This window comes from Trachinotus anak, unplaced genomic scaffold (assembly GCF_046630095.1).
Source record: "Trachinotus anak isolate AG129_WGS33_773 ecotype Australia unplaced genomic scaffold, CSIRO_AGI_Tana_v1 ptg000031l, whole genome shotgun sequence".
Taxonomy (NCBI): domain Eukaryota; kingdom Metazoa; phylum Chordata; class Actinopteri; order Carangiformes; family Carangidae; genus Trachinotus; species Trachinotus anak.
In genome coordinates, this window is record NW_027273882.1 from 8,887,367 (window position 1) to 8,900,332 (window position 12,966).

General features: G+C 40.4%; 1 protein-coding gene across 2 annotated transcripts; it reads left to right on the plus strand.

Annotated features, from left to right (window-relative positions):
• Positions 1-68: 68 nt before the first annotated feature.
• LOC139612098 (NLR family CARD domain-containing protein 3-like) lies at positions 69-11,105 on the plus strand. Of its 2 annotated transcripts, XM_071467302.1 has the most exons (15): positions 69-926; positions 2,595-2,697; positions 2,791-2,907; positions 3,133-3,246; positions 3,566-3,682; positions 3,908-4,021; positions 4,231-4,344; positions 4,499-4,577; positions 4,726-4,948; positions 5,162-6,971; positions 7,810-7,983; positions 8,458-8,631; positions 8,748-8,921; positions 9,743-9,789; positions 10,045-11,105. In XM_071467302.1, the coding sequence occupies exons 2-15, from the start codon at positions 2,609-2,611 to the stop codon at positions 10,614-10,616; spliced, it is 3,918 nt and encodes a 1,305-aa protein (XP_071323403.1). In that variant the 5' UTR covers positions 69-926; positions 2,595-2,608; the 3' UTR covers positions 10,617-11,105. The 2 variants fall into 2 exon arrangements, with proteins under 2 accessions (XP_071323403.1, XP_071323404.1); XM_071467303.1 differs by lacking the exons at positions 2,791-2,907; positions 3,133-3,246.
• The last annotated feature ends 1,861 nt before the right edge of the window (positions 11,106-12,966 follow it).

The following is a 12,966-nucleotide window of genomic DNA, read 5'->3' on the forward strand; positions in this document are numbered from 1 at the left end:
AAGGTGCGCTCCCCGCCCACAAATCAGTGCCACAGGGTGACACAGCGCCCCACTGTGAGGAGGAGTAAGCCGTGCTCCGGCCACAATCAGTTTTATTTTCTCACATGCATTGGTCTAAAGACAGAATAGATGTCATGCAGAGCAACATGAAACAGCGAAACAGAGACGCTAGGATGAACATGAATCATGTGCAGTTCATAATCATTCCAGCACCCTGCCTTCTCTTTTCTGCCAGAAAAAAACACTGTATGGACTTTATAGTGCTGTGATTTAGCCGTTTGGTTAAATCAATTAACTTTATTTTATGCATCCAGCAGCTGGTTTAGCTTCTGTGGCTTTACACAGCTCTCCAGAAATCCTGATTACGCACCCTCCAAATCTAAATAGAACCAGGTGGCAAAATTTAAACAAGACAGCTCTGGAATAACCTGGAGCTGCATTTCGCCTTTGTTACCTAAACCAAGGTGTGCCAGATAATGTGTCGTGGATTAGTACTGGTTGGATTAAACAAGTCAGTGTATGAAAACACCTTGTGCTTTTGGACACTGTGCTGGACGTTAAACACCAGTCACCACATTAGAGTGTCAGTTGGTTAAGTCTGGTTGACTCTGACCTGCTGAGTCTGTTTTTGTTAAGAAATGATTGACAGTTGGTGATGTTTTGAAGATCATATCTGTCTTTACAAAATACGATACCCTGAGGTTAAAACTTCAGTGTCGGAGCTTTATGATCCTTTGATGAGGGTTTATTCTGTCAATGTTTGACTTCAGTTGATCCAGATTCTTTATTTCAAAGGTCAGAGCTGCTCTGTGATCAGATTTCTTCAGACAACACTTCAGAACAAAGATGAACACAGAGAGCTGAGGGTGGTTTAAGCTGCTGAAGAACTCATCAGCTTCATGCTGATTCTTTTTTAACAACAAAAGGTAACGTGACCGGTGGTTTTCCACCACTTATATGTCAAACTGATCTCATAACGGCAGAGGTGGTTGTAGTAGTGCTGTGTTAATTTGTTGAACACAGGGTTTAGTTATTACTGCACTTGAATGTTACCCCTTTACCTCCCACTGTCTCATCATTAGCATTATGTAAGTCATGGCAAACTGCCAGCACCACGAGAAGTTCAACCCTGTCACCTAGAAATTACATTTCTCTTTGACTGAATTACTTTCCCAATGACGATGTAACGATGTACTGGCCTGCATTATGTCAGAGGCAGGGGGTCGGGGTCAGTTTAGTGCAGAAGAAGTGCAGAGACCAGGTTCACACCCACAATACTGTATATTGAGTTTGTCTTTGATAAATTTAGAATGAACTTATTTTTTTTCTTTTACGCTTTTAACGCTCTAGATATGCTGATGAACAATATTTTCTTGTTATATGAAGAGAAAACATAATCCAGGCAGCTTTAAGTTTCCTTAAAATGTATTTACTGTTGCAAATTAGTAGTATATGAACATTTTTTTAAACAAATGCCCTGTTGTAAAAATAAATAAGTACAATGTCTCAAACTGAACTAACTGAAGTATGATGCATTGGTTTTATAAATACATTACATTACTACATGAATTGGTAAAAAAGTACTGACCATGACATCTCTCCTCAAAAATATTGTGGGAATTAATATTTGATTTATTATATTACTTGTGTAAATGAGCTTAAGGCTGCAGTGGCTGCAGGAACAGAAAATGTTCAAACCAACAACAGTCAGGACCACTGTGCCACAAGTATGTAGAATGAATCAGTGTCAACAACAAAGTCTGATTATAAAAAAGTTGAGTCTAGACCCAACTTGCACCTTTTTTTTTCTACTGTAGCTCTGCATTGTGTTGCCTCAGACTCTCGTAATCTCTCAGTTGGAGCTATTAATTGTAGTTGAAGTTCAAGGCCTTATTTTATTAAACCATAAAATCACTGACATGTCAGCATTAACATCCTTATCATTAGTGCTGATGAAAACATTTATCACCAAGTGAAAAGGACAAAATAAAACATACCGATATCATAATCATAAAAACAGAATCATACAACAGAAAATATGTAATAAATCAGTGATGAAAAATTAAACAACTAATAATAAATAAATAACTAGAGACAGTATTTTATCTTTTTATTCCAACCATCCAATTCCACCCTGCAACCTGAACAGCCATATATATAGTTTTCCGTCCAATCCATTGCTCTTAGTGTTGATAGAAATAAAAAGATAAAACCATGTTGTGTGGTACCATGCAACATGACCCACTTTGTAAGTATTCTATCTTTTTTACTATAGTATATAAAAAGTTGCAAGTTGCAAAGTTTTATTGTGTGGTCAGTTTTGCTCTTTTATATGTAAAAACTGTCCTGCTTTAGTAATTCTTCAACTTACCCAACTTTTTTTTTTTTAAAGAATTTCATTTCTCTTTTTTTATTTTTGTATATTCAGTATTTCTGTGTTATGGTTATTTAATTATGGCCTCTCTGTTTTGCCTGTTTTTGTCTTGGTCTGGACATTTTCTATGAACTCTATAAAATAATGAGTTGGACTAAAACTCCACTAAAAATAAAGCTGATCCTGATGTAATGAAGCATGTTGTTGTGTTTGTGTGAAGGTGGGGGCTCTGCTATGGATCAGTGTGAGGACAGAGAGGAGGGAGCTCCTCCCTCTAAAACCACTCTGTGTGGGGACCATGAGAGCCAGACCAGAGCTCAGAGGTGAGATGAGGATCTCTAACTGTCCATGACTCTTCTCCATGTCAGAGCTCAGCACTCAGTGTTGTATTGATATATTGTGTCCTGTGATTGGAGGAGGATCCGTCAGCAGAGACCAGGTTCTCCTGTATCCAGCTGTGTGTCCCTGCAGAGTGACCGGTCTAAGGGTCGACCTGTTGACTTCAAACATGGACAGAAGTCTGATGATCCAGGGTAAGAATCTAAAACTGTACAGGATTCATCTGACAGACAACGTTTTGCATCATTCTCAGCAGCATTTTATCCAGAAAGAATCTTTCTGAACACGTTTGTTTCTAAGTTTCAACTTAGATACAATCGCATTGGTCAAACTACTGAACCAAGCTGTTTTAAGGTTCATTTTTAAAAAGTCTCCTCAAACATATAGGGGGAATTAACTTTTCATTTTTTATATTTCAGGATGCATCTACAGAGACCAGGTTCTCCTGTATCCAGCTGTGTGTCCCTGCAGAGTGACCGGTCTAAGGGTCGACCTGTTGACTTCAAACACGGACAGAAGTCTGATGATCAAAAGTGAGAAATCAGTATTTTATCCAGAAAGAACATGTGTACTTATCAGTGGTGTTTCTCTCTGGAACAGATGAGACAACACTGCAGACAGTTCTGTCAATAAAGAGCACTACAACAAACGTCTATATGAAGCTGAAAGAAAAGCATTTATCTAAGTATGTCATTATTCCATAAGGCCAGTCAGGGGATATGAGTCAGTCTGGTTCAGACAGGACGTATCTGGCCACCAACATTGTTTTTGGCTAATACTGCTTTAGAGGCTATGCAGTATTTGACTTAGATACTAAAAGTGATATTTATATATTACATTCTGTGATTTGAGGAGGATCCGTCAGCAGAGACCAGGTTCTCCTGTATCCAGCTGTGTGTCCCTGCAGAGTGACCGGTCTAAGGGTCGACCTGTTGACTTCAAACACGGACAGAAGTCTGATGATCCAGGGTAAGAATCTAAAACTGTACAGGATTCATCTGACAGGCAATGTTTTACATCATTCTCAGCAGCATTTTATCCAGAAAGAATCTTTCTGAACATGTTCTTGCATAAGTTTCAACTTAGATACAATCGCATAGGTAAAACTACTGAACCAAGCTGTTTTAAGGTTCATTTTTAAAAAGTCTCCCCAAACATATAGGAGGAATTCAATTTTCATTTTTTACATTTCAGGATGCATCTACAGAGACCAGGTTCTCCTGTATCCAGCCGTGTGTCCCTGCAGAGTAATCGGTCTAAGGGTCGACCTGTTGACTTCAAACATAGACAGAAGTCTGATGATCAAGGGTAAGAATTGATAACTAATATCTATACCGATCTAAATGAGACAACACTGCCCCAGATTCTGGTTCTTACTGAAAATCACCTGGTTCACACAAGATTTCATCTGAAAGACACTTGTGGAAAAACATTTTGCTTATATTTCCTTAAGGGTTTCATACTATTTGGACAAGATAGTAAATGTTGTATTTATATATTGTGTCCTGTGATTGGAGGAGGATCCGTCAGCAGAGACCAGGTTCTCCTGTATCCAGCTGTGTGTCCCTGCAGAGTGACCGGTCTAAGGGTCGACCTGTTGACTTCAAACACGGACAGAAGTCTGATCGAAGGTAAGATATTGACACAGATTTGTTTAACATTATTAAGACTTAAGTCCTCTGTTAAAACATCAAATTGGATATTCAGAGCAGCATTCATCTTGTTTTTCTGGCTTCAATAATCACATTGAAGTTATTTGCTAAAAAACATACAATCATTACTCAGGGTTCAGCAACAGAGCTCAGATGTTCTCAGTGGTCAGTCTGCCCAACGACATCAACCAGACCTGGAATCCATATTTATGGTGTGTATTTGGACATGAACCCCTTCTACTGCTAACTTCAACAACCATTCTGTTCCATCAGCCTCCATTCTGTACTTAATAGACCAGCAGCCTTTCAGATGAATAATTTTGTTTTTCTCATTAATATTTGAATATCACTCTGTTCCAGCTGCTGGAGATGAACATTGTCAGCTTTGTGAAGAAAGAGCTGGACAAGTTCAAGATGGTTCTCAGTTACCCAGAATCCTCCAAGATTCAGAGTGAAGGTAAGGACCTTGTGGGTGGTGAGGATGAAGAGCAGAGGAGGAGCATCAGAGAGGCATTTGTGAAGATCACAATGAACTTCCTGAGGAGGATGAAGCAGGAGGAGCTGGCTGACTGTCTGCAGAGCAGTAAGAGGATTTCTCTAAAGATTTAACATGATGTAAAGAGGAAATGGAGGAAACATGGGAAAGAATTACATTTACAAACTACACTTTCAAAATGTTGCACACATCTCAGATCTTGTGTATTAATTTTTTTGGAGCGAAACACAGACAAACCACAACTGGACAATGTCAAAGATGACGACTTGTATCATCATCTTCTCATTTGTTTTTATCCAGGAACCGCCTCACAAGGTCGACAATGCCAACAGAAATTGAAGTCTAACCTTAAGAAGAGGTTCCAGTGTGTGTTTGAGGGGATCGCTAAAGCAGGAAACCCAACCCTTCTGAATCAGATCTACACAGAGCTCTACATCACAGAGGGAGGGGCTGGAGAGGTCAATGATGAACATGAGGTCAGACAGATTGAAACAGCTTCCTGGAAACCAGACAGACCAGAAACAACCATCAGACAAGAAGACATCTTTAAAGCCTCACCTGGAAGAGATGGACCAATCAGAAGAGTGATGACAAAGGGAGTGGCTGGCATTGGGAAAACAGTCTTAACACAGAAGTTCACTCTGGACTGGGCTGAAGACAAAGCCAACCAGGACATACAGTTCACATTTCCCTTCACTTTCAGAGAGCTGAATGTGCTGAAAGAGAAAAAGTTCAGCTTGGTGGAACTTGTTCATCACTTCTTCACTGAGACCAAAGAAGCAGGAATCTGCAGGTTTGATCAGTTCCAGGTTGTGTTCATCTTTGACGGTCTGGATGAGTGTCGACCTCCCCTGGACTTCCACAACACTGAGATCCTGACTGATGTGACAGAGTCCACCTCAGTGCACGTGCTGCTGACAAACCTCATCAGGGGGAAACTGCTTCCCTCTGCTCGCCTCTGGATAACCACACGACCTGCAGCAGCCAATCAGATCCCTCCTGAGTGTGTTGACATGGTGACAGAGGTCAGAGGGTTCACTGACCCACAGAAGGAGGAGTACTTCAGGAAGAGGTTCAGAGATGAGGAGCAGGCCAGCAGGATCATCTCCCACATCAAAACATCACGAAGCCTCCACATCATGTGCCACATCCCAGTCTTCTGCTGGATCACTGCTACAGTTCTGGAGGATGTGTTGAAGACCAGAGAGGGAGGAGAGCTGCCCAAGACCCTGACTGAGATGTACATCCACTTCCTGGTGGTTCAGTCCAAACTGAAGAACATCAAGTATGATAGAAGATCTGAGACAGATCCACACTGGAGTCCAGAGAGCAGGAAGATGATTGAGTCTCTGGGAAAACTGGCCTTTGAGCAGCTGCAGAAAGGAAACCTGATCTTCTATGAATCAGACCTGACAGAGTGTGGCATCGATATCAGAGCAGCCTCAGTGTACTCAGGAGTGTTCACACAGGTCTTTAAAGAGGAGAGAGGCCTGTACCAGGACAAGGTGTTCTGCTTCGTCCATCTGAGTGTTCAGGAGTTTCTGGCTGCTCTTCATGTCCATCTGACTTTCATCAAGTCTGGAGACAATCTGATGACATACAGACAATCAACCCCCAAGACAGCTAAAGTCTTTAAAGAAAAGCCTAAAGTAAAACATCTACATCGGAGCGCTGTGGACAAGGCCTTACAGAGTCCAAATGGACACCTGGACTTGTTCCTTCGCCTCCTTGTGGGTCTTTCACTTCAGACCAATCAGACTCTCCTACGAGGGCTGGTGACACAGACAGGAAGTAGCTCAGAGACCAATCAGAAAACAGTCCAGTACATCAAGAAGAAGATCAGTGAGAATCTGTCTGCAGAGAAAAGCATCAACCTGTTCCACTGTCTGAATGAACTGAATGATTGTTCTCTAGTGGAGCAGATCCAACAGTCCCTGAGATCAGGAAGTCTCTCCACAGATAAACTGTCTCCTGCTCAATGGTCAGCTCTGGTCTTCATCTTACTGTCATCAGAAGAAGATCTGGACGTGTTTGACCTGAAGAAATACTCTGCTTCAGAGGAGGCTCTTCTGAGGCTGCTGCCAGTGGTCAAAGCTTCAAATAAAGCTCTGTAGGTGGCTGAATCCCAAGACATATAAATAAAATTAGTAGGGATGTCCCAAGATTATTTGTACCAGATACCAACCCAAGTCATTTAAGATTAAGTATCTGCGGATACAGAGTCTCAATCCAATATTTGCATTTTCTTACAGCACAGACTTGCAAACTGCACACCATAAGTACATTTAAATTGTTAAAATCAATGCCATGTATATGTTTGACACCTCAGTAGCTCTAAAATGCAGTAAAGATAACAACATTTGTTCATGTTGTTCCTTAAGTTGTTTTTTTATTATCAACAAGGTAAAAAAAAAAGCCATGTAATTCTTTATGTGCTTCCACACAGTACAGCATGTAAAATATACTTTTTTATACAGTTCGGGTAGCGCTGTGTCGGCTGTATAGTGTCAAGATGGTAGGGCATACCGTGGCTGTAACAGCTCCAAAAGCGAAAACTGTTATTCTCAACCACAGAGCGATAAATTCAGTAGTGTAGTAATAGTAGTGTTTGAATGTAGATCTATAACCACCACCGTGCAAAATACCCGAACGGTAAACATTGCAAGTGGCTACTGAACTGCTCTCATTTTCTATTTTCAAATAGTTCCATACAGCAGACATCTTGGCACGGTCCATCACAACTTTTTACGGCAGCTGTATTATGGCGCAGCAGTAGGCCTTGGCCCATATTGAGCATAGAACAACAGAGATTGGGAGTTGAGTGTAGTCAGCGACAAAATCAAAAATGCCTTGATTGGGACCCTGATCCGATACTTGAGATCGGACCAGGACAAGCCTAATAATTAGCAAAAATGTTCCTTTCTTGTTCATTGCTATTTCCTACCTAGGCTGGGTGGTTGTAATCTTTCATCGCAAAGCTGTGAAGCTCTGTCCTCAGTCCTCAGCTCCCAGTCCTCTAGTCTGAGAGATCTGGACCTGAGTAACAACAACCTGCAGAATTCAGGAGTGAAGCTGCTGTCTGATGGACTGGAGAGTCCACACTGTGCACTGGAAGCACTCAGGTCAGGATATAGCTGTAAAATCACACACTAAATGTTTAACTTTGTTACAGTATTTCATTTTTAAGGGCACTGCTCAATATGATTGAAAAGAAATTATTTTTAAGTTTAATGATGCTTTTAAAACATGTGACTTATCCATGTATTACTTTCCCAGTGTTGGTTCATTGCCTTGGAATTTCTATGATTTTTATGGATGAAAACATTTTTCCTTGTCTTTAGCAGTTTAAAATTTTAGATGTAATCTGAAACTCACCTGACTCAAATAGACCCAAATAGACTCTCCAATATACATTTTCCCGGAACATACTAGCACTCGGACCTGTAGCAGTTAAATTAGAATGTACCCAACCCAATTAGATTGAGAATAATTTGGATTGGATCTGACTCAGGTCATCAGAACTCAAAAGAACAAAACTCAAAAGATTTCCATCACATCATCTCTTAGGTGTTCACAGTATATACATGTCTTTAAAGGCTGGGTGTGTGCCACCTGTCATGGCAAAGCTGTGAAGCTCTGTCCTCAGTTGTCAGCTCCGAGTCCTCTAGTCTAAGAAAGCTGGACCTTAGTAACAACGACTTGCGGGATTCAGGAGTGAAGCTGCTGTCTGCTAAACTGAAGAGTCCACACTGTAGGCTGGAAACTCTCAGGTATGAAATCAGCAGTTTGTTAGAGAGATAAGCTTTTAAATGTTTCTTTACTCTCCCATTAACATCAGTGAAGATTCCTACGATTACCTAAAATATTGCAATTTTGTTGATTTCAGTCTGTCAGGCTGTCTGATCACAGAGGAAGGTTGTGCTTCTCTGGCCTCAGCTCTGAGCTCCAACCCCTCCCATCTGAGAGAGCTGGACCTGAGCTACAATCATCCAGGAGACTCAGGAGTGAAGCTGCTGTCTGCTGGACTGGAGGATCCACACTGGAGACTGGACTCTCTCAGGTATGGACAGACAAGAGCTCATCAAATTGATCATTGGTTCAATGGTTCAATGGTTTCTCTTGAAATTGCTCTAAAGAGTGAGACGGTTGGAAGACAATGCTCACTGTAGAAGGTACAGTAATTAGTTGGAATGACAAACAACAAAACTAATAATTCAGGTGTATTACATAACAATGTGTTTTCATATCAATACAGTTGCAACAAAATTAGCTGATTTTTTGACTTTGCAGATATGTAGAGGTGGATATTATCAGCATAACAATGGAACAGAATACCAAATTTCCTAAAAATGTGTCCAAGAGGCAGGCGGTAGATGATAAATAGAAGGGGGCCTAAGACAGAGCTATGAAGAACACCACTAATAAGTGGGCAAGACTGTGATCTGAAATTTTTTAACTGACCAAACTGAGTGCTACCAGATAGATACGCCTTAAACTTGGTAAGATGGGTACTAATGGTGCCAATTATTCCAAAGAATGATAACCTCTCTAGCTAAAGGCTGCACTCAAATCAAGGACCACAGGTATAGTGAACAGCCCAGAATCACCTACGATCATCAGGTCATCTGTCAGGTCATGTGAAAATTTAAAGCAGAACAATTTTGTTGGAGGCAGCTTTTTACCTAGTAGTGAAATAACCAGGGGTATTTTTGTATATTTTAGGATATATTTGTTTTTACAGAAACAAATAGAAGAGATTGATATAAAATGAGATTTAATGTAGATTACCATCTACAAGAGGGTAAAAGTAACATACCTTCCATATAAATAATAATAATAATCAAAGGGAATATGCTGGTCTGACTGTGTTTCCTTCTCCAGGGTGGACCAGAACGGACAACAGTGGTTAAAACCTGGTCTGAGGAAGTGTAAGTGTGGATTCAGGTTGATTCATGACATGAGAACATCACAGTTAATTTCAGTTAAAGTCCTTACATCTGGTATTTATACAAATCATAGCGACAACAAATGAGTGAAGTTCTAAAATATTCATTTCAGTTTCTATTTTAATTTGAATTCATTTTGTTATGTAGTCTTTAAACCTTTATATAAGTTGCCCATGTGTAAATAACTACAAAGTTAGATCATAAACTGCTGTCATTGTGTCTTGTTCTCTCTGTCAGATGCCTGTGAAATCATGCTGAACACGAACTCAGCACACAGAAAGCTCAAAGTGTCTGAAAACAACAGAAAGGTGACACTGGTGACAGAGAGAGAGCAGCCTTATCCTGATCATCCAGACAGATTTGACTTCTGGTCTCAGCTGCTGTGTAGAACTGGTTTGACTGGTCGCTGCTGCTGGGAGGTCGAGTGGAGAGGAGATGTTGATATATCAGTGAGTTACAGAGGGATTCAGAGGAAAGGAAACAGTGCTACCTGCAGGTTTGGGGGGAATGATCAGTCCTGGAGTCTCAACTGCTCTGACGGTGGTTACTCTGTCAGGCACAACAACATAGAAACATCAGTCCCTCTCTCCCCATCCTCCTCAGTCTCTCACAGAGTAGCAGTGTATGTGGACTGTCCTGCTGGCTCTCTGTCCTTCTACAGAGTCTCCTCTGACTCACTGATCCACCTCCACACCTTCAACACCACATTCACTCAACCTCTGTATCCTGGGTTTGGATTGGGATTTGGGTTAGGAGTGGAGTCTCTGATGTTGTCACTGGACTCTTCAGTGTCTCTGTGTCCAGTGTAGGAGCGAGAATCTCATAGTGTAGAGAAACAATCACACTGCTAACTGTAGCAGCTCTGTCTCATGTTTTTACATTCATATTCTTCTAATTTGAAAAAGCCTTTTGGAGGAAATATAATGTCATTTGCATAACTTTTTGCTTTAAACAAGATAATGAGAGTCAGGGTTCACTAATGCTAATATTTTTTTTCATTGTTGGTGATAAATGGTTCCAGAAAGTCATGAAATTACTGATGAAATGCTGAACTTACTAGTAAAATGATTGCTGACTTTTGTTTTTACTAAAACATCTGTTGTCTGGCGTTTCATATATTGCACATTTCCTAATCCACCACTTGGAGGCAGTAATGCACCACAATGCTGTTTGCTGATGATTATAAAAATCAAAAGATAAAATAAGAGAACAGGAGGAGGGCAAAAAAGAATTGTGTATTGTTTGTATTGTGTAATGTTTCAAAGAATAATAATAAAATAAATGTTGTGAACAATAAACCTCCTCACACAACCTCTTAATTTCATCTGGAGCATGTGCAGTCTGTGCATTTTCTGTGTAGGGTCCCTGTGGACACTAATTTTGGGCTGCACGTGGGCAAATCTATACGGGTCCACATGGACCCTCGTGGACTTGGGTAGATGATAATTTATTCATGTCACAAGGACCAAAGTGGATCCTTCACCTTCATGCAGATGTTGAAGGTATGAATTGGCCCTTAAAGTTGGATAAAGGTCATGGTGGGATTTAATAGAAAAATTCCACTTATTCAAATCTTTAAATTAAATAAACCTGAGCATGTGAATCCAGGCAGTGTCATTTCCTGTAAAATTAATCTCAATAGTCATTATGTTTCTGACAACGACATAATTAGGACAATAACTTAGTACTATAATGGATGTAATTTCTAGGGTACAGGGTTGGACTGAAGGCAAAGAGTGAAACGACTGCATCACATCATCACACATACAAGAACAACTGATAACCTGTCAGTGAATCAAGCATGAAAATATCACCCTGATGTAAATAAACCTTGACATCATCAGACAACACTAATGTCATCTAATCTTCATATGTTGCTGGCTGTTGCATTTAAGGTTATCAGTTAATCAAAATAGATAGCGGATGCCTAGTTAAAAATGACCACAATGGCCCAAAGAATGAGTGATAAATCTATTGATTCATGTATTACTTGTTTATGATAATGTAACTTTTTTTTTAGTACAAGGAGTCAGTGAAATGGTACAAAGTGAAACTCAAGTTGATTTAATCTATGACACCAACATGATGGAAGCTGTTGGTTACGTTACCTTCTGATGGAGGAAATAATCTGCATGAAGCTGATGAGAGAAGGTGAAATTAAACTGCAGCTTCAACCGGGAACCCAACCAGAAACAGAACAAACATGTGACTGACAGCAGGAGGTTTTCAGGTCTGTAGGTCCACACACAGTCTCAACTCTCTGTGTTCATCCTTTGGAATCAACGACTGAAGTCAATAATTAACAGAAAGTAAGAATCCATATCAGATGGATCATAAAGCTCTGATGATGTAGTTTTATCCTCTGATGTAAAAAAATTACAAATAAATAGTCCTTTAGGCCTTTTTTATTTTACTATATATTAGTACATCTATCTCACATTATGTTTGTCTATTGTGTGTATGGGGATAGTGTGGGGGACAGTGTGTATGAGGACAATATGGTTCTTTGTAGTGTGTATGAGGATAGTGTGTTTGTCAACACTGTGTATGAGGACAGTATGTTAATTTACACTGAGTACGAGGACAGTGTGTGTGTGTATGTGTGTGTGTCTGCAGTTTGTATGTCTACAGTGTGTATGGGGACAGTGGGGGGACAGTGCATATGAGGACACTATGGGTGTTTGTAGTGTGTACGAGGACAGTGTGTTTGTCTACAGTGTGTATGAGGACAAAGATCACCATGTGGCTCCATTGATGCAGCATCAGCATCTGCCTGAGGTGGTACACACACAGGAGAGATGACAACCAAAGTGAACTCGTGGGGAAGGCAGTGTGAGGTTGTCACATAGTCAAGCAAGGTGAGCAGCAGAGATTTCTAGTGTCTCTGGGATTACACCAGTTTTTGTTCATCATGAAACAGACTCCTCCTCTCTTGGACATACTGGACTCGTCTGCTCTGAGCACAAAGAAAACAGAAGGACTACGATGGTTGGACGACTTGATCCGGCAGTTGGAGGCTTTTAGTCAGTCAGAGGATGTTGCAGTTTTTCATGTCCCGTTAGAATCTGATTATCACCCTAAGATCATCCATAGAAAAACAAAACTCACAACAAATATCACAGTTATTCCCCAACTTGATGGTTTCAGGTGTTGTTTGTA

What these genes read in the sequence shown, in the direction of transcription:
- LOC139612098 (XM_071467302.1), top strand. Translation starts at nt 2,609, where the DNA reads ATGGATCAGTGTGAGGACAGAGAGGAGGGAGCTCCTCCCTCTAAAACC. An exon ending in CAGAAGTCTGATGATCAAAA is followed by an intron (nt 3,247 to 3,565) that starts GTGAGAAATCAG and finishes CTGTGATTTGAG; the next exon opens with GAGGATCCGTCAGCAGAGAC. An exon ending in TGGAGACTGGACTCTCTCAG is followed by an intron (nt 8,922 to 9,742) that starts GTATGGACAGAC and finishes TTCCTTCTCCAG; the next exon opens with GGTGGACCAGAACGGACAAC.